Here is a 27,500-nt window from a genome sequence, read left to right as displayed (position 1 = left end):
GACTGTTCGCTGGAAAAACAGCAGTGTCATCATAACAACCGGTGGAAGGTTTGAAGTGTTCATCAATGGATCACTAAGAATAAACAATTTGCTTAAGAGTGATGATGGCAGCCTATACATCTGTGAAGCTGAGAATTCATATGGAATTACAACAGCAAGTGCAGCTTTACAAGTTCATGGTATGCAGTACTGCTGAATATTATTTGAGATGGAAAAAAGCTGGTGTAGCAGGTGGTTTGGTGATTTCCACCACGCACGCTATACTTCTTCTTCTTAATCTGTCTGCTGCCTTTGACGCCATTGCCCGCGAAATCCTGCTTAATAGATTAAACTCTAAATTTGGAATGAGCGGAATTGCTCTCAGCTGGTTTCAATCTTACCTTACCCGTCGCACTTAATCTGTTCTGATTAATGGGAATAAATCACAATCTCGTAACCGCAGTTGTGGAGTACCCCAAGGTTCTGTGCTTGGACCTATTCTCTATTAAGACTATTTACTGTATACTGCACCATTAGCTGACTTATTTCGACACCATAACTTGCAATTTCACCTCTATGCTGACAATACCCAACTTTACGTTTCCTTTTCGACAAATAATGACCTGGAACTGACTGAAGCTGTTGAACGTATCGAGCTATGCCTGACTGATTTGGACAAATGGATGAGTGTCAACAAACTAAAATTGAATAAAGAAAAAACTGAGTTCCTCTTTATTCACTCAAAATTTAGACTACAGCAATGCTTGCCATCAATCTGCTTTGGTCAAGACACCGTCCAGCCTTCTCAAACTGCCAGGAATATTGGTGTCACTTTTGACAGTACCATGTCAATGCTGCCTGCATTCTATCACCTTCGTAATCTATCACATATCAGAGAATTTATATCTATTCTATGGAAACTGCCAAAACACTTGTGCTTGCCTTTATCTCATCCAAACTTGACCACTGCAACTCCCTTCTATACAATCTCCAGAAAATTATTATGCTGTTAAAAACTACAGTATGTACAAAACGCCCCCACACGTTTAATAACATTTTCCTCGAAATACAACCATATTGCTCCCATCTTGAAAGATCTACACTGGTTACCAATAAATGAATGCATAAAGTTTAAGATTTTAATTTTCACTTTCAAGGCCTTGCATGATTTGTTAGCCTCATACATACAAGAACTGATAAGTCTCCACTGTCCTCCAAGAACCCTCCACTCACCTACATCACTCCGTCTTAACCCTACCAGCTATAATATGAAGTCTTATGGATCTAGAGCTTTCACTGTCACCTTGCCACAACTTTGGAACGATTTACCAGAACACATAAAAACTTAAAACTCAAAACTTAAAACTTATTTATTCGTTTACGGATTAATTTAAATTTAAATTTTTCATGACTTCTAAAGGGCTTAGATCATGTCTGGATAAGCACTATAAAAGGGTTAGGAGAACACTTTTTTTCACTTGGTGAGATTTTTGTTATTCTTAGTCCTTGATAATTATCTGGAATATGAATGCCATGAGCTAAAACAGGACAATCTGTAACTGTATACACTTAAGAACTAGAGCAGAGTTTTTTGCTGACCAAAAGAATTGGTCCTTTTGTGACAAGAACATCTATAAATCCTGAGTCCGGTGTTACAAGACACACATACATGTAGCCTGGTGGGACACATACAAAGAGGACCACAGTCTACAGATCCACATTAATTTCAACATTGGAAGTTTATATGGCAAGCAATGCTCAGGCTAATTGGAGCACTCTGATTGGCTAGTTTTAGGTCAGGGTTTTATAGTACGGACCATAACCATGGAAATGGTCCATTTCCATATTTTTTCTCTTTCTCTGGAAATTCAAAAAAATTTATGGACCTCGCTGCACTCAGTCCAAACTGCCACAACCTTGGGCCAATATTGACCCCAGTGCAGCCCTCGCACTCAGTTAATAAAAGGTTAGTACTTAATCTGTTGTTAAATTTTTCCAGACCCTCCCACCCCTCCATCTTTCACTGTAAAGCCTGTCAATCAAACTGCTACTGAGGGAGGTCGAGTAACATTTTACTGTGCAGCGTCAGGAAATCCTTCCCCTAAAATCACATGGAGAAAGTTAGGGGGAAGCCTTCCAGCTGATCGACAACAGGAACCTTCACCGGGATCACTAAGGATTGTTAATTTACAACCCGAAGATGATGCCCTTTATCTCTGCACCGCACAGAATTTAGTGGCTGATATAACAGCAGCAGCATTCCTTCGTATTGAAGGTAAGTTTGTTCAACTTAGGAAAAATGTAATTATTGCTGGCCAGAGGGTAAATGCAAAAGTTAACCATAAAAGATTCTTGTCACCTCAGCTACCTCTGTGGCACCCACCCACATGTTGCCTGACATGCCAACAAATCTTTGCACTTTCTTATTTTGTGGGCACTGAGGCGTTGAATGTGTTAAGGATACCCTTATTTTTAGTGCAAAGTAACTTTTGTATATGGCAATAATGATTGGGCAACCGTAGCAATAATTCAATTCAAGACTGTACTGCTTGGAGGTTGAAACAAAAAAGAGCTTATGGTACATGTAAATCTGTAATTCATTTGTTTTGTCGCCCAATATGAAGGAATCTTGAATCCAGGAAATGTGAGACTTTGGAATCTGGAATCCATTGTATGGAATCTAGAATCCATAGATTTTGATGGAATCCAAGATCCATTTGGTAGAAGCAGTGAGTTTGGAATCTGGAATCCACAAAGTCCTTGGGATTGGGGATCCACTATTCGGGATCCGGAATCCATGGGATGGGATCTGGAATGTGACAGCCACCTGGATTCCTTTACATAGGGCGATGTTTTGGATGCAAGCTCTTACTTTGAATCATTTTCAAACAAACTTGATGGTAAACATTAAGGCTTTTGCCGCTTAGTGAATACACGCAACAAAAACTTCCATACTGGCACACTCAGGGACATCTAAAACAAAGCAAGTTAATTTAAATTTTGTTTGTTTTAGATGTCTCAGTGGGTAATTTAAATTCCAGTCTGGTGGTTTTTGTGCAATGTGATCACAAGCTGCCAAAAAAGGCCTATTAAAGTTATTTTTTGTTGGAGCGGAAGTTTCATGTTGAGACCCAATTTCTCAACTTTTTAATATTGAGGCACAACTTGATATGCATGCAAATAACCATACACTCTAACAATATACATCAACGTTTCACTGGAAATAAATACAAATTACGCCAATTTCAGAAAGGATGAGCAAATGAACAAACCAAATTTACATACAAGAGAGATACAAGTTTTTCATGTCTTATCAGGATAAAACTATGAGTAATAATTAAAAGCACAATAACCATGTGCTTTAACAACATTTTTTCTTGAAACATATGGACAGTGAAATGAGGCCTGCAGCTCCTCCTCCTCCAAACTGAAAAGACAACAAACTCAACTTTCCTTCAATCTGCTAGATCTTTTTCCTCCTTTAGGATATCCTCGCATAACAGCGGGACCATCTAACAAGGTGGTTGTAGAGAACTCATCACTACAGTTCCATTGCATGATTGAAGGCGACCCTACACCTTACGTGGAATGGACCACACCCAGTGGTGCAATGGTAACCCTGCTATCTCCACTCTCCAATTCAACTAGAGTTCTTGCAAACAACTCCTTGAGTATTGCCATGGTAACAGAAGTGGATGCAGGAAGATACATGTGTACTGCTGTGAACAGAGTTGGTCGTCGCTCTGTCGAAGCTACCTTGACAGTTTTAGGTAAGGGGTTTCACTCAGCAATCTCTGTGATCAAGGTAACACCTGATAACCACTCAGTCCAAAACAGTTGTTCTTTGAAAATGATAATAATATTATTGTTGGTAGCAATGGACATTTAACATTTATTATAATTCAATGAGTGTACATTGGATAATTATGAGATGGTAAATTGCCAACAAAGTGCGAGTAGCACTAAGCAATGGCTATAATAATTTCATATCTAGCAGGTGTAAATCGAATAGTACTGGTAATAATAATTATTATTGTTTTAATAAATTTCATTGAAATTTGAACTGTTTCAATTTAATGGGAAGTTGATTTGATTTTACAAAACTGGTGCACGCCAGTTTCCATATAAGGTCATACAGTACATGTGCTGAAATTAAAATTGAGTGAGCCAATCAGAGAGCTAGAAACACAGTATCTGAGATTGAAAATTTAATAATAATTGAAGGGCTGGAAGCAAAAACCCAGTGAGAGACAATGTTCGGCCAATTTTTAGTTTTGCACAAAACTAGCCCAAATTTTGCAAGTTGACTGGAAATGAGCTTAAGAACATTTCCCCATTGAGCTTTATTTTTGAGAAATAAGCTATGCAAAAATACTATCGGCATCGGGTTTGAAAACAATGGAATTAGCGAAGCAGCAGGTACCTTTCATTGTTTGATTAAAATTTAATACATTTGATAATAAAAATTAACGGTAAAAAACTACGACGTTTCGAAGTCTCCATGACCTCATTATCAAGTATAATGTTAAAACTGATGTAAAATTGTAGGTCAGAGATTATATACAAATAAAATGTGATAAACTTCATTAGAATAATGAGCGTTCATTGTTATAGGTGTTTAACATAGTCTGATTCAATACGTGCAGTCTGATTCAATACGTGCAAAAGTATCTATTTAAACATATACTGCACGAACTGACACGTTAAACACCAATAACAATGAACGCTCATTATTCTAATGAAGTTTATCACATTTTATTTGTATATAATCTCTGAGCTACAATTTTACATCAGTTTTAACATTCTACTTGATAATGAGGTCATGGAGACTTCGAAACGTCGTAGTTTTTTACCGTTAATTTTTATTATAAAATTTAATAGCATTAGCTAATGCAACTGCGTGCGTCGGTAGCTCATCCAAATGATGCACGCAGCAAAGTACACGGCAGGTTGGTGGTTTGAGCCACCAATCTGACTTATTATTTTTTCTTTTGTTCACATAGAGCTGTTTCTCTTTTTTTTCTTTTCTTGTTTTTCTCCACGATCTTACTGATCTTTGTGAAATTCAAGTTACAAGAGATATGCTCAAAAAATAAAATAAATAACTCTGATCAGTGGCTCAAACCACCCACCTGTTGTGTACTTTGCTTCGCTCACATTGGATGACAAAAATATCAGAGCAATGTTCTTACATTCATTTCCAGTCAACATGCAAAATTTGGGCTAATTTTGAGCACAAATAAAAATCGGCCGAATATTGTCACTTACTAAGTTTTTGCTTCCAGCCCTTCATTATTATTGTTAATTAAGGTTCAACTACGGAATTAGTGGTAGTGAGACCATCTTTTGCTAGTAAATAAACTGCTGTTATTTTCATTTCAATTATTGACTGAATCATTTGCAAACAATGTTTGTTTTTCAGCTCCCCCAAGATTTTCTTCTCCTTTGAAGAACAAGACGAGCAATGTAAACAGCAAACTTGTTGTTGACTGTGGAGCCAGAGGAGTGCCTGTTCCATATTACCAATGGCTTTTTAACGGCTCGGTTATTACCCAACAGCAAACCTTGAACTTAAGTCTTGTTAACTTTGCCAATCAAGGCTTCTATATTTGTATTGCCAACAATTCTTTGGGATTAGTTGAGGGAAGCTTCTACTTAACAGTTCAAGGTTAGGGTTAGGGTTAATTGTATTAATAAAATAATATTATTTATGAGGCTGATCTGTGCCTGTATTAGAAGTAAATCTCAATACTGATTTAAAAAGAAGGTAGCAAAAGGTTTCATGGCAGGCCTTGAACCCCTGACCTTGTTTATACCTTCAGTGTACCACCAACTTTTAGTCACAAACATAAGATCAATTTAAGTACAAAGACATGCTATAGGCACTTGAGGATCATCTTGTCAATCAAATCTAAGATCATGGACAAAAAAAGTTGAGTTTTTTCCCTTCTTTGAAGTCTTGGACCATAACTTGATATGATCGACATTAATGCTCCCTGGCTCCCCACTCTACCAAATTGATCACGTACTGTAGAACCGCGAATAGCTTTGTCCCAACATTGCTTTTGTGGGGAGGGGGAAGGATGTAACTATAGGATTTTTTTTGTGTTTTAACATAATGGACAAGAAAGTTTGAGGTGTATGAAATATTTTATTGTTTGTGTTATATAATATCTGTATACCATGCATTGCTCAAATTTCTCTGTAATCCTAAGAGTGGAATCCATAATTGTGGCACCTGAACTTAAATGTGAATTAGTTTGTTTTCATAACATTGATCGTTTGTTCCAAAAGGCTTTTTTAACACCATTTTTCAATATTACAGCACCCCCAGTTTTCATAAAATCTCCCAAGAATCAAACAATTCCCAAGGGACAGACTGCTACATTTCCATGCTCTGCAACAGGAGATCCCACTCCATCAATCAGCTGGTACAAGTCAAATTCCCTTGTCAACACTCGTGCAAACTTTGTCATTTTGTCCAATGGCACTCTGTTGGTAACAAGAGTAACTCAGCTCAACAGTGGATGGTTCACATGTCAGGCAGAAAACCAAGCAGGGACAAGAGAAGTAAAAGCATTTCTATTAGTAGCTGGTATGAAAAATTTCTGCATCATTATGTTAAAAATTTTCACTGTCTTCCCAATGTAGATCAAAATCCCAAAAGGTCAAGGAACTTATTATTGACAATGAGTGAGTCTAACACTTCATTTCAAAAGAAGGACAACTACATTGCTAGTTCCATTCTGAGGTAAAGGAATGGCAGTTGCCCCAGTGGTTAGCTTCGTTGTTTTTACAAAGTCTGGAAAAAATGCCTTTGACTTGCTATGTTCCACAATTTTTCATCTTTGGTTGTGAGAAATTAAAGATTCCAGCTGTTCTTATCTCTTGATAAATTCCTGTCACTGAATTTTGGGAAACGGATTAAAGAGTGTTAACAATCCGTGCCAAAATGAATTATTTCAGATTTCCCTGTCTTCACATCAACACCAATCAATACTTCAATTGAAGAAGGAAGCAGTTTAACACTTTCATGTCGTGCACATGGACCGGACAAGCCAGTTATAACATGGTTGATAGATGATGGCAGTGGACTAGCAGTCATTATTGTAATGGGCATTGAAGTACTGGTTGATTCCAGCGGAGATCTGAAGTACACAAAGGTGACATCCAAGAACAGAGGATTGCACATCTGTAAGGCTTGCAACACAGCTGGTTGTAAGACTGCAAAGGCCTTTTTGGATGTTTTGTGTAAGTCATTTATTTACTTATTTATTGATTCAGCAAAGGCCTGGTAAAATGGTAAAATGATAAATTTAAAGAATTTCTTATTAAGTCCCGTACAGGGTGAAGTGCCATTTTACAAAAAGCCATCAATGACACCCCACCCCCTTATACTTGCATCATCCCTCATTAAAAAGACAGCTAAAAATATTTTTAGGTTTTAGGTTTGCCCAAAATATCTCACATGTAGGTGTTCTTTTCAAGATGGTAAAGTGTTCTTGTTTCAAGAAGTTTTGGCTTTTTTCTTTCTTTTAGTTGCCCCAAGGTTCCCAGTCTCTCCACCACCAGTGTATGTCCTCAAAGGAAGTACTGCTGTCTTGGAGTGTAGACCAGAGTCCAATCCCCCTGCAGTCATTTCATGGATGAGAAATGGACAGAATCTGCCTGGAAATGGAAACTTGTACAGTGTTTCAAATGTGCAGCCAGCAGACGAAGGGATGTACAAATGTAAAGCAAGAAACAATCGTGGAACAGCAGAAGGAGATGTTCAATTGGCAATTGGAAGTAAGTTGTACTGTTTGCAAGCCTTAAGTAAAAAGTTTTACCATGGTGGTGGGATGTCCTAAGAATGTCAAAAAAGGTGCATCTTGGCAGTCCTAGGCAAATTCTACATTGGTATAGTCTCATGCACAATATTATTTTCCCTTTTTACCATCCCCCCCCCCCCCCTTCCCGTTCGGCATCGCTTCCTCCTCCTCCTCTTCTACCCCTCCCCCTCATGTCAATTTTAAACCCAAAGAATGAATAATTATTATCATTTGCTGAAATATCCAACATTGAATAAGAAAGGAGGAGAACAACATCCTTCTTTAGATGTTGCATAGTAATTATAATAATAATAATATTGTTGCACAAAACTTACTCGAGTTAGCCAACAGATCATTTTTGCAGTTCTGTGCTCAGTTACCAGGCCCTTGAAAAAAAGTGAAGCTGGAGTTGACCTTTTGATACAAACCTCCCTGCTTTTCTTACATGTATGTAAATGTAACTTGTTAGAACTGTGAAATGGTCTATTAATTCGTCTGGGATTGTAGCAATATAGAATTTATAGGATGAGGAACAACATCTTGGAAATAGTACCCAAGTTTTTGCATTTGCTATTGACGTAAGCATTATCTCTCTTACTCTATAAACCTCCACGCACATCAAAAACTTGATTTACACCTGCTATACATCAACTAGTTTTTAAGTAAGAAGAGGTGTTCAATTTGGTTATCTTCAGCGACAGCAGAGATTAATGACTTCGAGCAGACCTTTTCAGAGTTTGACAAGGTCCTGATGCATTGCATTGTGGAAGGGAATCCTTCTCCAAAGGTGACCTGGTACCTAGGAGATACAAAACTTCCAGACAAGCTGAAGTATGCTGACTATGATGTCACAAGTGACGACAAGCTGCGTGTGCCTTCATCTTCTCGTGGCAGTTTATTTCTCTGCAATTGTACCAATCCACTTAATTCAGTGGCAAAGCTTGCAAAAAGTAAGTTTCTTAGACGTGTGTTTGAAATACTTAGATGGTGTAATTTCTTGTGCTGATAAAGGTGATTTTAACTATAGAGTCTGAGTATGAAATTGTCAAGTGTGACCATCGAGAAAACCTTAGTCATAGTTTGTAGCTACAGTTCTCTGGTTTGGAAGTTAAAGTAACTTAACAAAGTTACAGTTTAGTTACAGTTGGGTCTCTGAACTGTAATTTTGTTAAGTTACTTTTAATTCCCAATCAGAGTAGCTACAAAATATGACTGATTGTACACCTGGCCTGGGTTGTTCAAAAGGTGGATATCGCTATCCAACAGATAAATCACTATCCAGCAGATGAACACTATCAATACCAATTGAGTTATCCGGTGGATAGTGATTTATCCAGTGGATAGCGCTATCCACCTTTTGAACAACCAGGACCTGGTTGCCATGTGAACTTAAACTTATCTTGATTATGCTTTTCAACAGACTATATTGGCAATTTCTCAGTATTGGACTGGAACTAGCTTGTAATGGAGGCTAATGTGTGGGAATATATTAAAGAGTATTTGCATTTGAAAAGATTCCCTAGTAAGCTAGTTCTAGTCAAATACTGAGAATATGAATATGGTCCATTGTCTTTAACGTTTCAGGGTGAAGATGAGCTCTTTTAGTCTTGTTAGCTACTAAGCTGTAGGGGGTAGGGAAAAGCAGTACCTGGAGGGAAAAAATCCTCTCATAGCCGAGTAGTGAACCAACAAACTCAAGCTACATAATTATTAGGATGTCAAATTTGGGAATTGAACCCTGGACTCATTGGTGGAAGGCGATTGCTATCACCATGGTGCCAGCCCTTCTCCCAAGAAAAACTATTAGTTAACTAGTTGTTTTCTTTTGCTGACATTTCACAAACTTCCTTATTATATGCTACCAAGCAATCTAGCCGTCATTTGCAACTGTGCAGAGTCTTTAAAAGGAGCAATATGTATGAGGAATAATCTTTTCATTAAAGTTCCAGAATCACCTTCACAAGTATCAATCACAAGTATTATGGAAACATCATTAGAAGTCACCTGGACTCCAGCAGACCCATTGGACCTTGTTCTACAATACATGGTTGAAGTGAAGAATATGTCAGGTGCCTGGAAACCAATCACTGAGATCATTCAAGGGACTTCAGTTGTTGTGAACAATCTGAGGTCTTTCACTGCTTACACGTTTAGAGTAAGAGCCAAAAATGGCCTGGGAACCAGCAATTACAGCCAATCATCACGGAATGTGACAACATTGGAGGGAGGTATGGTAAAATCATTAGCCTGTGGAGAATGGGGACTACCCTCCCCATTCTCCGCGCGGCTTCGCCACTTGTTGTTTGCCTCCCGCGCCAACAATCACGCCAGCTACGCAGGCTATAAAAGAATATGAGAATGAATCCTTCATTCTCTGTCCTTACTTCACAACCGCACCAATTCAGTGCTAGGATACTTAACCCACCCTGCGAGCAGAGCCTCCTTTCGTCTTTTTCTTTACTGAGGAGGAGAAAAGGAGGCTCTGCCCGAATCGCGTCAACTCTCTGAAGCCGCCGCAGTCCGAACTTCTGGACTAGTCAATCTTGTTTTCTCTCGTCAAACCGGATTTTCCAGTGCGAGCGTCCGTTTAGTAACAAAACCGATGGTTATAATTGAGCCCGCTGTACCGTGAAAAACCAAGATGGCGGCGAGATCTGGCATATTAGGCTTGGGTTCGAAACTGTATCCTGGCAACATGCAGCGCATATTCAATAAAGATCTTCCTCAATTCATGCACAGTCTTTCTCGAGAACGCCAAAATTGAGCAAGCAACAAATTCATTACCATTTATTCATTGCCAAAGGCTCTGCTAGCAGGGTGACTTAACCCACCCATTTGGAAGAATCGCAAAAGCTTGCGATAGCACGCTGTTACAATTCTTAATTGAATATTCGACCTTGGATATCGCATTTGTAGTTTTTGATTGGTTCACTCAGTCTCGGTTATCAGCTGATATACCGTATGACCCATATATGGAGACTGATAGCGTCAAGTGTTGCCTTCCTGAAAACGGATTACCTTTAATTTCCAAGTGTCCAAATTTAATAAAACAATTATTACATTCGCGCTGGTTAGATATGGGAGTGGCTTTAACCCTCGCGGCGCTACGTGCCTCGTTGGCTATTTACCATCTCGTATCCAGCACGCGCTCATGGAAGAATTGTTAAATATTTTCGTTGTCATTGCCTTTTTCGCTACTCTGGAACATCTCGCCTCCTTATGATTCCTCAGTTTTGTCATTTCTTTATTTTTCAGCACCGTCAGCCCCTCGAGAACTGGAACTAACTGCCAAAAATGCCAGCGTTGTTTTCACATCTTGGCTCATACCAGCTATGTTGAATGGCTATCAGCAGTCCATATTGTACCGAATTCACTTCACCCCTCAGAATGGTAACACTTCAGGTGACCTTTTTGTTCCGCATTCGACACATGGAAGCCCACAAACCGCGACCTTGCGTGGGCTGTTTCCTGATAGCGTTTACAGTATAAAGATCTATGCTGGGAGAAGACGAAGCGATGGTGTGGAAAGATGGAGTCCGCCTTCTTCAAAGATAGTGAGAACTTGGCAGTTAGGTAAGGAAGATTAGAAGACTACTTTTGTAGACTTCATTCTAAAGTTTCCACATTCTGATTTTATTTTGGTGCAAAATCTTCACTGCTGAGGTGTGGTCATTTTAGCCAGGCGTACAGATTTATGCGGGCGTGTTGACGGCACCAATTGGAGTACATGATGGGTGGTAATAAGGTCCAACGGTTCCTTATAATAAGTGTTAGGCTGAGGCAAATTATATTTTTTTATAGTTCCCTTTACACCGCCTTTGGATTTGACTGCGGAATCCAATGGAGCTTATCAGATTATGGTCAAATGGAAGGTAATCCGCACACTTTTTTTCTCAGTTTTCTTCTGTTTTAGTAAATCAGTGTTTTGTTGGCATTAACATTTTTAATCGCTTTTGGTTTATGTTGAAGTGTCTGAATATAACTATTTCCCAACCTTTTTCGTTTACCGCGTGGTTGATGAAAGACGGCAGTTAGAATAGAAATTCTACCGAAAGGGACAGCGGCCCCTGAAAGTGGGATGTTCTTGAGTTTAGTAAAATCCAAGCTACAGTGATTCAATACAAATCCTCAGTCCAACCGACTAAAGTGTGAGCACATGAGGTCATGGAAGCGATGTTGAGAATCTAAAGTTATCTTCGAAAAATTGAATTCGATTAATTTGTAATTTTTTTTCCATTGCGAGTAAAGCATGTCGCCGTTGATCGCATCAGTGAATAGAATAGGCTCTATATCTGCATCCGGTGCTATGCACGGAAAAGTAGTGCGCCTCTCATGTTTGCTTTTTCATTTGATGCGAGAGACTTTTTGGTCAATCACTCAAGCATAGCAAAGCAGGGCCAAACCAAGACTCACTGACAATTTTAGCGCGAACCTCTTTCCGAAAATAAAGTGTAAAGCTTTAAATCATCATTTTTTTTTTGTAGGCTCCTTCGTACTCGATCGCTGGCTACGATTTGCGGTATAAAAAACACAAGAGCACAGCTGCTTATACGAAGTTACAGATTGTTGGCATGTCTAACACAGTGCACCTCATTCTGGAACTTGAACCCAATACGGAATATGAAGTTAAAGCCCGGATGTACAGCAATGCTGGGATTGGTCCTTTTTCTGAAACGCTAGTCGTCAGGACGGATACCAGTGAGTTCATTTACTTTAGCCTGACAGGTCGTGACTATAAAATTGTAATCTACAAGAAATAGCGGTTGCGTCAACCTCGTTCTGACGACCTTTCCCTCGCTTTGAGGTGAGGTGGAAAGGAAAGGTCCTGATAACGAGGTTGACGGTTCGTTGGGAAGTGAATAATGAATATGTTTTTACCTCGATAAAGTGCCTTTCAATTTTTATTATCTGTGGTGAGCGGTTTGAATAATCGGCTAAGATTGTGCATGATTGAGTAATAGAAATGTTTTGGTGGTCAATTTATTTCTCGATGAAAAGACGATATGGTTTACAGCGGATTTCCTGAAAAGTGCAGAACGAGTAAAATCTCTTAGGGGATGCTGGGCGGGAGTTCACTGTTTAAAACCACACGTTGGTCATTTTTCAGAGCTTTAAGGATATGCTCGATTTTACGTAATCTCCATCTCACGACTCTAAATCCCTCTAAAATGCAACTTTGATTTTTCGGTGTGAGCCTTTGCAATGCTTTCTTTCTTCAGATGCTTTTGCTGAGTCTTCAAAGATGGGCAGCGAGGAGGAGTCTTCTGGTCTCTTAGTTGCTGTCATTTGTGCGGTGATTGGAGTCCTTCTGTTACTTGGGCTCTTTGTGTTTGTTTGTGTAAAACGAAGACAATCCAGCTCATCACGTATGTAAAATTTGGTCTAAAAAGTTATATCCTGGTCATTGCATATCCAGCATAGTATTTTGAGTCATCGGTCCTCTTGCTTAGAGGCGTCAGTTAAGTTGTGCATGCCCAATTGGTGGTATTTGAGGTCGGTGCTTGGTATAAGCCTGCGTATAATGTCCCGAGCACTATACAATGCAAAAAATGCATTACCTATGACGGAAGTAGTGCAGGTAGTAGCTGGTAGCACTAGTAGTTGCTGTAGTAGCCATAATAATAAATTGATGTAGTGCCTGTAGTTGCTGATGCACCGGTGGTTGCTGTAGTTGCTGAGGTACCATGTACTGCTGTAGTTAATGTAGTACCAGTAGTCGCTATAGTAGCTGAATTTGCTGTAGTACTGATAGTTGCTGTAGAACCGGTAGTTCCTGTAGTAGCTATAGTACTGGTAGTTCCTGTATTTGATGTTCTCGTGGGGTAAATACCACTTAAACAAGTGGGTCTTGATTTTTTTTTTCAAGTATTACAAAAGGATGAAAGACTCGATGTGGGAGGTCAGCGCTTTTCCCCAGCTCTTTTCCTCTCCTGTGTTACCTTTGGCGAAAAGAACTTTAGTTTCGAGTTCGCCAGCATTTGAGGTTACATTTGGCGAAGCCATATTATCATTCGCGTAGTCGCATTTTTAAATTGAAAGATTCAGCGAGTTTTCTCTCTTTGATACGCATCATATAGGTTTTTTGTTTTACCAGACAACTTACTCCAACGTAAATGAGTAACCTCGTTTTTCCCTGTTGTTTGTTTATGGAAACCACTTACAGCTAAAAAGCTGAATTAATGGTTTGGTAAGTATAAGGCAATTTAATTAATGAACACAGGTAACATGCAGAAACAGAAATGAATCAAGTGTCTGCAATAACCCTAAACCTCCTCACAAGATTCTACCCGCGGGGTTTGTAGGAGTAAGATTACGGCTAAATTACGACAGAATTTAAACCTCCTGTCCGTCCACTAGAGTGGAAATCCTAGTAGCAACTAATGCCTCATGCATCATACAATATGCAAGGACACGTTATGGAGAGCGCGGTCTTCTTTATCTTCTCTATGGCCACGTCGAATGCAGTTTTTAGGGAGCTTTTAGAAAACTGTTCTTTGCAGGTACACCCTCTCAGTTTTTTTTTCTACGAAGCGCACTGAGATAGCTGGTGGTGAGAAACTGGGCCAAGCGCGTTCGTATCACTGGTGCGGTGACTGTTTTGTTCTTGATGTTTCTCTTTCAGTCTTTCATTCTGATGTTGACATAGATTTCACATTTCGTGTTTTAGGCCAGAGCTTTCATATTGAGAACCTATCAGAAGATCCATCTCTCAAGTACATCATCCAAAACAGAGATCAAAGAGGAAGGAGCACCTCGCGCACATCGACGAGTAATGAAAGCGACGGAAGTGTGGAAGGAACGTACAACTTTGCGGCCGTAGATGACGAGATTGATGAACAAATGTTCGCAGGCGACAGAAATTCAATGCCAGCGCAAAGTTTACGTCTGCGTTACCTAAATCCAACGGAGCCAAGTCACGCTCCGTTGCCATCCTCTGAATATACTGAAGTGGAAGCTGCTGTCCGCTTGCAGAACTACCAACCTCGAGTTAGTCCTGAGGCATCACACAAGGATGGCACAACGGTTGTTGCAAGCGTTGAAGTTAACCAGGGACCTGGAGAAAGCTCTGGCCTTGCAATTACAAAATCAAAGGACTCTGCCGCGGTGGAGCGAGAGGGGTCCTCCAGTGAAGAGGAATATGGGCCGCCTGATTGGGTCCCTCCTCCACCTCCAGTTGATACCCACCAGCCCCAGGTCCACAAAGACCTTGAAACCCGAAGGACTGGTCCCGACATTTCAGCGAAGGACCCTGCTGAGTATTCTGCAACGGGGCCAACATCAAGTGAACCCCCAATTTATGCTCAAGTTGATCTTTCAAAGAAAAAAAATCGACTAGCTACTAAGGAGTCTCCTCGAAGGGCGAAAAATGAACTCTTGACAAACGGATCTTCACAGTATGACGGTGATACGTCGGAAGATGATTCTATGAGTTGGCCTCCACCACCCCCACCCCCACATAAATCAGCAAATCCTACTGCTGACCCAGAGTGGGAGAGACCCCTCCCCCCTGAAATTATGGCTTTGCCGGGGAAGAGGAACCGCGTTGCGCTGTGGGCCGACAGCGATGATGAATCTGAAAACAATGATAGTGATATTTTTGCTAAGATTTAGACACCAAATCAGTTCTAGGTAATGTTTTAGTCAACATAAATAGTTGTATATTCGTATTTTGACCAGCTTAATTCAAAATTACTTGCTTAGAGGCTTGGCGAGAATTTGGAAAGGGAACATCAACTCGTTCATTCAATTCGCAAACCGACTTTGTCTCCTCAAAGGTGGCAAGTTTTTTCTTTTATACAAAATATGAACTAAACGTATTTGGCAAGCCATCCCCACCCCCCTTACCCCCTCATTTTATTGCGATACGGGCCTTGTTGTTTTTGGAGGAGCGAATTTTAATAGACCTTATTCACGATGGCCACCATGTTGGATTTGCTATTATCATGCAAAGTAGCTACACATAGTAGTCATACAAAGTAGTTACTTCGATGTTTTTTTAGTGAAAAATGAGCAGATAACGAAGTAGAAAGTCAAAATCACGGTCAAAGGCAAATATATAATTATTATAAAAGGTACTTAATTCTAAATTCTAAAATGTACTTTTAGCAATGTTATTTCAATATTTCGACGAGCCTATTTTCCGCAATTTGCCTTTTTTCCAATGTTTTTCCCCCAGCATAACACATGGCCAATTTGCATGACAATTTGAAAAACAACATGGTGGCTATCGTGAATAAGGCCTATTGTGTTGTCGAAGCTGTTGTCGAGCTAAAACTAAAAATGTGACCTTGGCCAATCACAGCACGCGTAGCCAGTCAAATGAACCAATCATGTCGCAAAGTACTTAGCGCGCGATAACAAGTGCTTGCCAATCGGAGGCAGCTTAATTTGCTTCCTATTGGCTGAGAATGTGGTCAGTGATTTAAAACCAAAAATTACGTTACGGTAACAGTCTCGGTGCATGCTTAAATGCCAAACCACTGAGCAAAAGAATGTAAATTTTAAATATTTTACGCCGGAACAAATTAACACTTTCGTTCCCACGATCGAATCGTTCATTCTCCTAACTAGTACCATAGTTTTCTTTGTTGGTTAGTCGTGAGAATTTGGTATTATATCAAGATCACACCTTTTAAGCTGATAATAGTGTTCATTCTCAATACCTGTCTGACTAATATTTCATTGAAATTGTGAGGAGAATTCAGGTACTGATCACTCCTGGGTGTCAAAGGGTCAAGCGCTGAAGTATTGTAAATAACATGCGTGCGAGTTACGTATTGGTGAAAAGTTTACAAGTAACTTTTTTTTTTTAGAAAAAATGAAAAACATGGAAGTTTTAATTGTGTGAAATTTTTTTTTGATTTACTTGCTTTTTTATTTACTCAGTCGAGCTACTCAGTCGTACATACAGATCGTTGCCAGCTCCTCAATCGTAATTTGTCAAAGTAACGAAGAACATTCCATACTTAAAGCAGAAAATCTGTGGAGCGTTTTACAATTTTGTAAAAAGTTTGAATCTTACTGATTTGTCTTTAACTACATTCGTGGAAGTTATTGTAAACTACGCCTTATTAAAAAAATGTTGCGTGATTCTCTTCTCAGTAGACGTGCGAAATGAAAAACAACTTTAAATGGTTCCTGTCCGTTTTTTTTTTTTGTTTTTTTTTTGCTCCTTCTTTGAAATGACAAATGTCAGAATGCGTGATTGTTACATGACCCTGAGAGGAGATTCTTGTTCTAAAATAACTTACTTTATTTGTTATTTTTCTTGAGCAAAGTTTATATTCCCTAACTCAAAGTTTTGGCTCGTAGGTGCGTTTCGCTTGGCCGAAGATCCACTTGAAGATATATAGCTATTGAACTTTCCAGTGCCTCTTGACGCAAGCGGACATAACACAACTTTTATTCCTGAACGAAACCGCTGATCTCTTATAGCGTAGATCACTGGGTTCAAGCAGCCATTCAAAGTGGTAATTGTTAACACTGCGTTCAAAACGTTGCTAGGTACATCCCATGATCCCTTGGTCACTAAGGCAGCCAGAGTAATCATTGTGTAAGGAATCCAAGACACCACAAACGCTCCCAGAACAAGCAGAAGAGTTTTCAAGGCTTTTGTTTCGAAGGCCCGTTGATTCGACGCATCAGAAGAGGATCTGTTTTGAACGGAGTTCTCTTTAATGCATTTGACGTGATATCTGGCCACAAAGAATATTCGACAGTAGCAGAAAACCATTAAAATCACAGGGATGGTGAAGGCAAACAAAGCCATACCCAGTGCATATATTCTGCTACTCAGCCCCTTCGCGCCCCAGTTTGGACGGCAGGTGGAAGTCTTGGAATAGTAGACCACCTCGCCCCAGCCTATTTGTGGTGCAACGGCCCAGAAGATGGAGTGAGCCCAGCCACCTAGGAGAAGCAAGGCTGAACGACCAGTTGTCGACGTAGTCTGATACCTAATCAAACAAGGAAGATTATTTGAAATGTAGAATTATCAAGCTCCTTAGGTAGAACAATAGCATGTCGAGGATTTATGTCGTTGCAAAAACGACTTGGACACCTACTTACTCACTCACTCTTACATCACGACGACATTTGGGCTTTGCTTCGTAGCCACAACGAGACACTATCCACAGAAATGCGTTAATATTACATCTCAATGACAATGACGTTCTCTCAGTCCATTAAAATCCGTTGGAGTACTTAATTTTTTTGCTCAAACGCGTAAGTTACGACTCACCGTAAGGGATCCGTTATGGCCAGAAAGCGATCAACGCTTACCAAGCACAATGTCATAAGCGAGGCATTAAAACTCAGTGAAATTAACGCTGCGTGCCATTTGCACCACGTAAATGACAGCTGCCACTCTTGCGCTAGTGTTGAGGCGATGTAAAACGGTATGTAGATCGTACCGACCAGAAAATCCGCAGTTGCAAGGCTGCAGATGAAGTAATAAGTCGGTTTATGTAATTTGTAGTTGCAAATTACAATCCCCACGACAAAAGCGTTGCCAAAAACACTGCTGATGGAGATTATAACCAAAACGGTTACTTGAGTGTAGATTTCCAGATTGCTCCTTGATATAACGAAATTTTGTAATGTTGTGGTGTTGTTCCAGTGGGTTGGTTGGGTTATGTTCATTTTAAAGCTGGTGTTCCTGTACTTTCCTGTTTCACAAAGTCAGTTCGTCCTTCGAATGGGCTGTCCGCTGTGGTTTAAAATTTGGCCACAATTAATTGATCCACACCTCCAGAATTCGCAACTTTAACAAAGCTGTTGAAAAGTGAAGGGGTTGTGTGTTAATTTTTGAACGGAACTGATTAGCCCTTTACATTTAGGTGTAGTTAACGAGTTTGCCAGCACATGAAATCGTTTAATTCTGAATTTGAGAACTAAAGCATACCCTTCCAAATGCATTCTATTAATAAGAAAAAAGCGCTTTGTATAAAAAAGTTTTCTTTTGCTTCACACAAACAATTTCTCCGTTTAAACTACTTGAACTGAAAAATAGTGCTATTTGTCTTCCTTCCGTAACAGGTTTGAATGACGAACGACTTTTCGTTTGCCCACAAAAGATCTCATAGCTAGGAGGGCATGGTTTCCTTACTTTGATAAACCCATGACCCATGACCCATGATTTTGTAGGTACCTTAGTGCGTGCAATGTGCAAAGAGAATGTCAATGTCTAAAAAGGAGAGTCATCTTTTCTAACTATATTTTAGGCCAACAGCCATGATATCTTGCCTGTAAGCTTTTATTGTCAACGCACGACTTTATTTCTTAACTTGTTTTAATTCAAAATATTGCTTCCGCTCTAGAAAGTTTAGGATTGCTTTGAAATTAATATGGCATATTTAAAATGATGGAATATCATGGAATCAGCAGTTTGATTTGGGTGTCACAATTTTCTCAGTATCATAAAATCGAAGTTTTTTCAAGTTAACCCTGGAACTTTTAATGCTGTACAATCATCCTTTCTTACGTTGAAAACATGTTTAAAAGACCAGTCGTTTGGACAAAGCGAATAATAGTTCTTGCAAATTGTCTTTTCTTTCTCGAGGCCTTAAAAAGATCTACATCGTTATCATTTCAAAACAAGGCTCCCGGCAACTACCATAAATCCGATTATCTTCTTAATTGCTGAGACTGCCTTTTGTGTTTAGAACTCAAATCGAACGGTAAATTGCTAGGAAAAAACTGGCAGTGACTTTGTCTCCTTTAATTACGTTCGAAACATGAAATTTCTTCCGGAAACTCCCTTTTCCACGCCGTTAACATTAATATATCTTCGTCTTCCTTTACCTAGCTGTATTAAAATTCAACGATCTCAATTGCTATAAGTGCAACTATATCACCTACCGATATAACGGTCTTAGCAAAATGTGGCTCTATTCAAACCAATGCCTAGTCAAATAAAAAAAAAACCTGTTAATGTGTAATTGCGAACAAGCCTGCGCAACAACTTGATATACCTTTTCGAATCTGCGGTGAAAATTCTACTTTCTTTCATATTTTTAGAGTTGAAATATTTGACTTTCTAAAATGTAAGCTGGCTTCTTTATTTTAAGAAACTCAGGAGTTCAAACATTGCAGAAAAGTGGAAAGAAGTTCTTATTTTCCTTTTTAATATTCAGTCATAACATAAGATCATCAACAAGAGGTAATGCACCGATCAAATCGAAACTTCAACATCCCCCCCCCCCCCCCCCGGGCAAACCCCGGGCATTTGACTATCTTCTGTGCCCGGCGTATGGGGAATTTGACCTTTGCCTGCATGGGGTGGGGAAATTTTAACTGGAAGAGTCAGGTGTCAAATGATTTTATTTTTTTCGGGCGCCGAGGTCGCCAACAGCCATAAAACACATGTTTGGACGAGATGGAAGAGTTTAAAGGAAGAGATATAGCATTTGTGAGCGATTGGCTTAAAAAAGGGTGTTCAAAAGTTGGGGACAGATAGACAAATCCGACGACACGGTAGGGCATTTGAACACTATTTTGGCCCGAGGGGCTGGGAATTTTAACGATCCAATCTTCAAAAATGCAAATTCCCGTGGTTTGCCCTGGGAGAGGGGATGTTGAAGTTTCGAGTTGATCGGTGCATAACTTCTTTCTCAAATACTCTAGAATAAACAAGCAAAATATGTTTTTTTCAAGGAATGGTGTTAGAATCTGGAATAGCTTATCTAATGAATTTCGTCAAATGCCTAAAACGAAATTTAAACGCAACATTTACAATATGCTCCTTCAGAAACTCTCGGAGGCAAATGACTATATTTGATTTGTCGGATTTGGATATGCCTTGAAAACCGAACTTATTATATTTGCATTGTCCTTCCAGCTTCTCATGTAATTTGTTTAACTTTCCTATGAATTCCTTTTCTTGGCTTTTTTGGTTTCATTACCTGATTCGTACTTCATACTTAGTTCAGTAAGTTATTTTTATATGTTGTGAAATAACATTTAATTCTATGCCTCAAACCACTGCTTGCGTCGAATAGCTGTAGCTAACTGCGAGCGGTGGTACATCATTTTTTGTGTTCCAAGTTAATTTACCTTTTCCCTGTTTGGTTAGGGAAATATTTTAATACTGATTCAATGTAAATAGACTGAAACCACCCCATTGAAATTGCCTTTATTTTTCCGGTTTCCTTTACATTATCAAATGTAGACGATAATATTAAACATTCTTTTTTCCCAAAGTTTGGATAATTATCGGTAAGAGTCACGTCGCTCGTAAGAATCCTACAATTTATTGGAGGCTCTATAAACTCATTTTAAAAACAGTACAGTTTTTTTTTCTGACTGAAGCCAATATATGAAAGTCATACTGATGCGAACTGTCGATATAAAACGATTTCCTAAGCAAAGGTTATCGCACTTAATGAAACAACTTAGGAAGTTGTCTTTAATAAGAAACCTGAAAACATCTACTCTTCAGCAGGACTCCAACATATCGGACCGTGCGATTCCAATGCTGACTCTGCTCAACCACTTAACTATTTCGTCTTACAATTTGCCAGGTATTATTCGTATTATAAGTACTTTCCTCCAAAGGGGATTTTACAATGGTTTCTGAACGCTTCAGTTCTCTCGTACCAACTTGGCATCGAAAAAAACCAGGCTTTCTGAGTTTTTTCCTGTTAGTCAGTTTCAGGGGCACCCAACGTCAATTTTCAAAAAATATTTGTTCGGAAGACGATTTGAGATCTAGAATTTTCGGAACATTTGTTGTAAAATTTCTTGCTTGCCTGCCTGTCCTAGGATTTTCCAACATCCAAAAAATGGTATCATTGCCCATTTTTAACGGATTTTTACCCTAAAAAGGTCACCCAGAATTTTCGGGAGCCTTTTTTCTGCCTGAAATTTTCGAAAAGATAAGTTTTGATTTCTATAATTTTCAGATCACTAGACTTTCAGCAAGGAGATCCGAACAGATGAAAAATTTTTAGGGGATAAAAATATGGCTATATCTACCGTTTAAATACTAAAATACGTTTAACAACTGTATTTTTAAGTGGTTTTGAACAATATTCTTGTTGGGTTCCCCTGCAGTTTAGCTATTTTAGTGACTTCTCTTCAAAGGGCAAACTGAGTTCGCCCAGTAAGCGTATTTCGTCATTTTGTTTTTCCATACAGATAACCGAAACCGGCTGAATAAAGAAAGATCATATAACTTTTAAAAGTTCATTCACTCATACCTGTACTCGACGGGTCTCCTTTTTTTTGACAAAGATCTGTTTAACATCAAATTGCTTCCACTTTGCACCAGCAATATTTCCCCGCCTTGCTAGCTCAAGTTATCTCTTTTGATCAACATTCAAACAGGAAGTTATATTTTGGTAATATGTACAGAACACCTGTCTTCGTTTAAATGTAATTTACCCTCACGACGGAAAATGTGGATGTCCTTGGGAGCTTTATAAAAAAAACATATCATTTTTCGCGTATGCAATTTCGAATTTAATCTTTTGCCCCTTTGTCCGCATTCTGTTGAGGAGAAATGCATAAATTGCACAAATACGCTATCGACTAAGATCTCTCTAATGCCAAACAAAATGTTCGCAATCAACAGCCGAAATTAAACGGATAATAGAAGATCCTCGGATTTCAGATAAACCGGCGCTACTGAAACAGAAGGCTTCCCGGGAAGCCATAACTTTATAGATATCGGCCATCAAGTCAACCAAGAAATGAGCAATATGCGAGTTTATGAAATGCCAGCAACGGCAACAAAACATAATACAAAAATGCATGCATGCATTTTAATTGCGGAATAAGTACTGTGAAAAGAAGATCTTTAACAGCTTTGAAAAACGCTTGTAGGATATGGCTGTTATTGATGACCAAGTGTAAATGACGGGCGTTTAATTTACTAATATTGTACCATCCTTTTTTTTTGCTTACCCAATAAGAAGTCTGAGAAGTCGTCGTTCATCATGTTAAATAGCTCGCTTCATCTTTCTGTTCAAAGTGAGTTCAAGTAGGTAATCTTTGTTGTTAAAATTTACTTCCAAGTTTGTGAACACGGAAATATCGCTTTCTGACTCGATTTAATTAATGAGGCCATAAAATTGTCGCTGGCAATGGGCTGTAGTTACAAATAACTTAGATGAAACACATAAGTCAGATACGAGGAAATTGACTACGGTACGAAAATTGAAAAATTCTCACGACCGGCCCTGACGTTTGGAACGTCAGCTGGCTCATTTGTCAATTCGTGGACCATGCTTCACTCACTCACCAACACAAGTACGGCGCCATAGTTTCAGTAAAACTAAGCCTGTTCATGTAGTTACTCAGTGAACAATCGTAAGGTTTCTCAACTTTTTCAATAGTATTGTCACACTTCTGGATCCAACTGCGTCGATATGTGGTATCGCTTATTTGAAACCGTGACTAGAATCGAGACTAATACCAGTTATTCACGAATCACATTTACTTAGCCCGTTACGAAGCAAACCGAATTCAAAATTAGCCTACGATTATTTGAATAAAAGACATTTCATTACTGACTCAGCTGACATGAAAAATTAAAAAACCAGAGCACTTGTCATTACTATACTGCCAAAAATTATATCTTGGCAACGAATGATCCTTTGAATATTGTCGGCTGTGAACACCTGTTACATTCACAAGCTTAAGGGTTTGTTGTTAATAAATGGTTTCCTATCATCAAAGATATTTCTGAAATTTGAAAAGTAGTCGTTTCTGTTATCGGTTTCTAAATCGATCATTGACGTGATTTATGGAAGGAAGGATATCTGCATGATATTTCATTTAAATTCAAAAAGCAAATTCATACAATCGACTTTAAAGAGGATCAAAATGATCACTTTTTATTGGAGCACTCTTAAAAACCGAGGAAAGATATAGGAACGATTATGTCTTAATGCCTCAAGGCGTTTGGGGGTGTTGAAGATCTCACCTCGGGCTAAAGTTAAAATTATTATTTGAATCCTTTAAAGTTTTATTTCCAATGTGGACAAAATGTTTTAAATGGCTATGTATAAAAATTTTTATTGAGAAGGTTAAAAAAGTTAAAACCGTTTTCTAGTCTCTAGTTGTAAAAAGACTTAACCATACTCGCAATACTCGAGTGGCTTAAGGACGGTACCTACTATTGTTATTGCGCATCCGTTCTCAAGATATTGATTGGGGTTTCCTTTTGGTGGTGCTTACCGTGAATGCAAGGGTATTTTTGCGCAGTTTAAAACTATGCGGAGAAAGCAGAACTTAGCAAGTGCTCTCGGTATCCGAAAAGAAGATTGTGGGTAACCACGCATTTTTCAGAGATTCAGTTTTGGAAAAGAACACCATACATTGCTTTGCACTTCAAAGCTTTTTTGCAAATATTGTTGATTAATTGTCTTTGTAAAATGCGTGGTTACCCCGAATTTTCTTTTTGGATTTCAAAACACTTGTTAAGATCTGCTTTTCCCGCATAGTTAGTGAACCGCGCTTAAATATCTTTGAATTACATGTAGTAGGCACCGTCCTTAAGAATTTAAATATTGTATTTTTAACTATCCATTTTACTCTATTTTTCTCCATATACGAAAAGTATCTGATGAGTCTCTTGGCCGAGACGGAACGCCGGTTACCGGTCATCTCGCCACCAGGGAGTTTCGCCACCTACTAACTCGCCACCAAGAAACCACCTCACCGCCAACCAACTCGAAGTCACCTCGCCACCAAACACTAGAGTAAAGTAGTCGCGGTGAATTAGCTGTTCAAAGGAAAGTAAAGTAGTCGCGGTGAATTAGCTGTTCGAACGCGAGAGTTATGTGTTGCACCAGCGGTAGCCCTATGATATCAGCTTACTTTGTATAATAATGAAGGGGGTAGTTTCTAAAGAAACTGTGGTGCTGCGTCGGTGGGGAAGTAGTATACAAAAATTTGGTTTTATCAACGGAGTTGTCATACCAGCCACGAAATTTAAATTCTTCACAAGTACTTGACAATCTTTTATTGCATACGAAAGCTAAAGTTTAAAAACATTCATAATTTTTTTTGCGCTTCCCGTTCACGATCACCATCGTTAAGCGATTGATCCTTCTGTGTTTACTTTCACTGCCATTTTGTTATATGTGAATCACAATTTAATGATATATCTGATAAAGGACCAAATTACCAAGGAAACCACCCGGAAGTGATCGAAACTTGTACCCAGCCTTCTTTGAACTGCGCCGAGCGAGGAACGCCTGCTGAAAATTGCTCACCGCTTTGAAGAACTTGTCGAAATCGGTGAATATTGTGCGATTTCCACTCCCTGGGAAGATGTGGAATGGAATATAACTATATCTCCACTGACAGTGAAGTTCATTGAAACATCTGCTGTTCAATTGAAGGATCGAATTGATAAATTTATTCCAAATTCTTTAAAATGATGTCTGGTAACTTAGCACCCGATCGAAAACTGGAGTTAAAACCTGTGGGATGTCTGTTGTGCACAACGGCGGAATGGAGAAGAGTTGCATTCTCCTGTTTGTCTTGTGTTTGTTGCAGCTTTTTACGGTTGAAAATGCAACGAAAACAGCGCCGAGTGTTACGCTAGATATTCCTTTGGACTTCAACCAACCTGTGAAAAGTTACGATGACTTTGTCAAAATAGTGGATACACCGTGCAAAACGCAACCAAGTTTCGAAATTGTGCTCAATTACAGGACGAAGGATAAAAGATTGTTGACGCTCGAAGTAACCTCAACTGGAGTTCTAAACAGCCAGCGAACAGAGTTCAAATATGATGTTGCGATCGCTCATCGTACTGAAGTAACACAGACTTTAAGTATAAAAGTTCATCTTCGGGATTCACTCGTATATCTAGAAAACAAAGCTCTAAATTTGTTTCCTGATCTATTTATCGAAGAAATTCAAATCACTGCGATGCTTTTAGACCTTTCCCCTGATGGATTAGACTTTAAACCTGTGTTAGCGGGTGATTTCAAACGCTTACCTTTAACTCCACCATGGAGTAGGCCTTCCAAACCTGGATTCAGTTTTAAATGGCCTTGGAAACATGTAATGAGAAGGAAACAGAAGATAGATAAATGTCACAGTCTTAATGGTAAGTTTGAATTTCAATATTTTCCACCAACCCTTTAGGTTTCATTTTTTTTCTCTGAGTGGGCACTTCATGAAAGAGAAAGTCTATTCTAAGGTGCCACTTGCCAGTGGAGCAAATTGTTTATATTATGTGGTTGTTTGTTTCACTTGTTGATGTGATTTTTGAACAGATCTAAAACTATGTCAATATCCAGTCTTTTCATTGAGATAGCAAGAACTTTTCTGACTTCAGGCTTTAGGTTATTCAAAGCTTGGTTTGTATAAATTAACGATCAAACCATAAGTGGTCAATTGCCACCTACAGAATATTGTTATTGGTTGCCAACTTGCAGAGTTTTGTGAAAAGGAATTACATGATATCCTTCAGCACTGTCCATGAGTTAATAAGTAATCAAGTGAAAATAAAAATAATATTGTTATTGTAATTTTATATTATAGTGTCAATGGACCTGCTGTCGTTGTTTATTCAAGAAAGCGGAGGTCCATACAGCTGAATTCTTTTATTTATCACTTTCATTGTCTGACACTTTGGTGAATAATTTCTAATTTTGGGTTTAGAATACTTGTATGCACCATACTAACTAAAATAATGTCTAAAGAGGTAAAAAACTACTTACTCAATACTGGAACATTTATGAATTCAGGAGGGTGTTAGTTTTGCACATTTATGAAAAGTACTTGGTTAATGTTAAGTAATGTTATTCAGACAAAGAACAATGGCAAAGGCTAGTCGCAATTCTTTATCACAACAGACACAGTCAAATGGAGTAATACTAACTTGCACGAGAGGACTTCGAGACTGGCATGTCATGCTATAGCTCACATCGCACTTATCACACATGTTAACCAATCATGATATCAAATGAAGCTATGATCCTCACAGTTATGAATGCAATTTTTGCAATTGCATAAAGAAGCCTGAAAAATTCAGAACCCACAAATGACCAGCTCCCAAGGTCGTTGGAGTCCTGAATTTTTCAGGATTCTTTATGCAATTGCACAAATTGCATTCATAACTGCAAGGATCATACATGTAGCTTCACTTGATTTCATATCTGCAGTTTGTATATGATCCATTTCATATATCATTTCATTGTTCAATCATAATATATACGGTAATAATGATACATTTTTCTGCGCCACTGATCAAGAAATCCTTTCTTTTACAGACATCATTGACTTGATCACTTTTCCTGTTGCTCTGACTGGGAAGGAGACAGGAGTTAAAAGGTAACACTGTGTTTTTGTTCATGATGCTCTTCTAGTTTAGTACCTTTCTGTTGTACCACAACTTCCTAAAATAAAAATAAATACATTTACATTTAATTTGCTTGAAACAAGGACACTTCCACCATTGGCCTGGCCTAGAGAAGAACTAGCTGAGGAACACAACAGGGCAAAGCCAAGGTAGGATTTGTTAACTGAAGGCATGTGTGTGTTCGCATGTGCGTTCACTGTTTTTTTGTGTGCTTCAAATGGTTTTTTCACCCAGGGGTACAGGAGTGACTAACAGATACTTGACCCAGGCAGACCCCATTCTTGAGTTTAAGTACATGTAATAGAGCCTTAATATGCAATCACAGTCGACAAGTAAAAGGCATTGTTTTGTTAAGTAAAACAAAAGATATAACAAAAAATGGAAGTTAATTC

General features: G+C 38.8%; 3 protein-coding genes across 5 annotated transcripts in view; 2 read left to right on the top strand and 1 right to left on the bottom strand.

Annotated features, from left to right (window-relative positions):
• LOC138030155 (contactin-3-like) overlaps positions 1 to 17,313 on the top strand; it is a 21,552-nt gene extending 4,239 nt beyond the window's left edge. The window contains exons 4-18 of one of the 3 annotated variants that reach the window (XM_068878034.1): positions 1 to 179; positions 1,979 to 2,254; positions 3,465 to 3,749; positions 5,402 to 5,647; positions 6,305 to 6,574; positions 6,946 to 7,230; positions 7,519 to 7,767; positions 8,486 to 8,740; positions 9,734 to 10,018; positions 11,046 to 11,363; positions 11,592 to 11,662; positions 12,275 to 12,488; positions 13,010 to 13,156; positions 14,458 to 15,419; positions 17,295 to 17,313. The exon at positions 1 to 179 is cut by the window's left edge and continues 94 nt beyond it. In XM_068878034.1, coding sequence (XP_068734135.1) covers positions 1 to 179; positions 1,979 to 2,254; positions 3,465 to 3,749; positions 5,402 to 5,647; positions 6,305 to 6,574; positions 6,946 to 7,230; positions 7,519 to 7,767; positions 8,486 to 8,740; positions 9,734 to 10,018; positions 11,046 to 11,363; positions 11,592 to 11,662; positions 12,275 to 12,488; positions 13,010 to 13,156; positions 14,458 to 15,401 — 4,024 coding nt within the window. In that variant the 3' untranslated portion in view covers positions 15,402 to 15,419; positions 17,295 to 17,313. Of the gene's footprint in view, positions 180 to 1,978; positions 2,255 to 3,464; positions 3,750 to 5,401; positions 5,648 to 6,304; positions 6,575 to 6,945; positions 7,231 to 7,518; positions 7,768 to 8,485; positions 8,741 to 9,733; positions 10,019 to 11,045; positions 11,364 to 11,591; positions 11,663 to 12,274; positions 12,489 to 13,009; positions 13,157 to 14,457; positions 16,880 to 17,102; positions 17,228 to 17,294 lie in introns of those variants that run through there. The other 2 variants (XM_068878036.1, XM_068878035.1) reach the window with 2 other exon arrangements.
• On the bottom strand, positions 16,942 to 18,570 carry LOC138030158 (trace amine-associated receptor 9-like). The gene is made up of 2 exons (XM_068878038.1): positions 18,028 to 18,570; positions 16,942 to 17,743 (listed from the first exon to the last, which is right to left on the bottom strand). The coding sequence occupies exons 1-2, from the start codon at positions 18,426 to 18,428 to the stop codon at positions 17,050 to 17,052; spliced, it is 1,095 nt and encodes a 364-aa protein (XP_068734139.1). The 5' UTR covers positions 18,429 to 18,570; the 3' UTR covers positions 16,942 to 17,049.
• Positions 18,571 to 25,089: 6,519 nt separating this feature from the next.
• LOC138030157 (protein sel-1 homolog 3-like) overlaps positions 25,090 to 27,500 on the top strand; it is a 25,350-nt gene continuing 22,939 nt past the window's right edge. Inside the window, exons 1-3 of the mRNA XM_068878037.1 lie at positions 25,090 to 25,851; positions 27,020 to 27,080; positions 27,192 to 27,257. Of these exons, the coding sequence (XP_068734138.1) occupies positions 25,224 to 25,851; positions 27,020 to 27,080; positions 27,192 to 27,257 (755 nt within the window). The 5' untranslated portion in view covers positions 25,090 to 25,223. The remainder of the gene's footprint in view (positions 25,852 to 27,019; positions 27,081 to 27,191; positions 27,258 to 27,500) is intronic.

This window comes from Montipora capricornis, chromosome 13 (assembly GCF_036669925.1).
Source record: "Montipora capricornis isolate CH-2021 chromosome 13, ASM3666992v2, whole genome shotgun sequence".
NCBI lineage: Eukaryota > Metazoa > Cnidaria > Anthozoa > Scleractinia > Acroporidae > Montipora > Montipora capricornis.
Note: the sequence above shows the minus strand (reverse complement) of the source record. Positions and strands in the feature narration are given on the sequence as shown.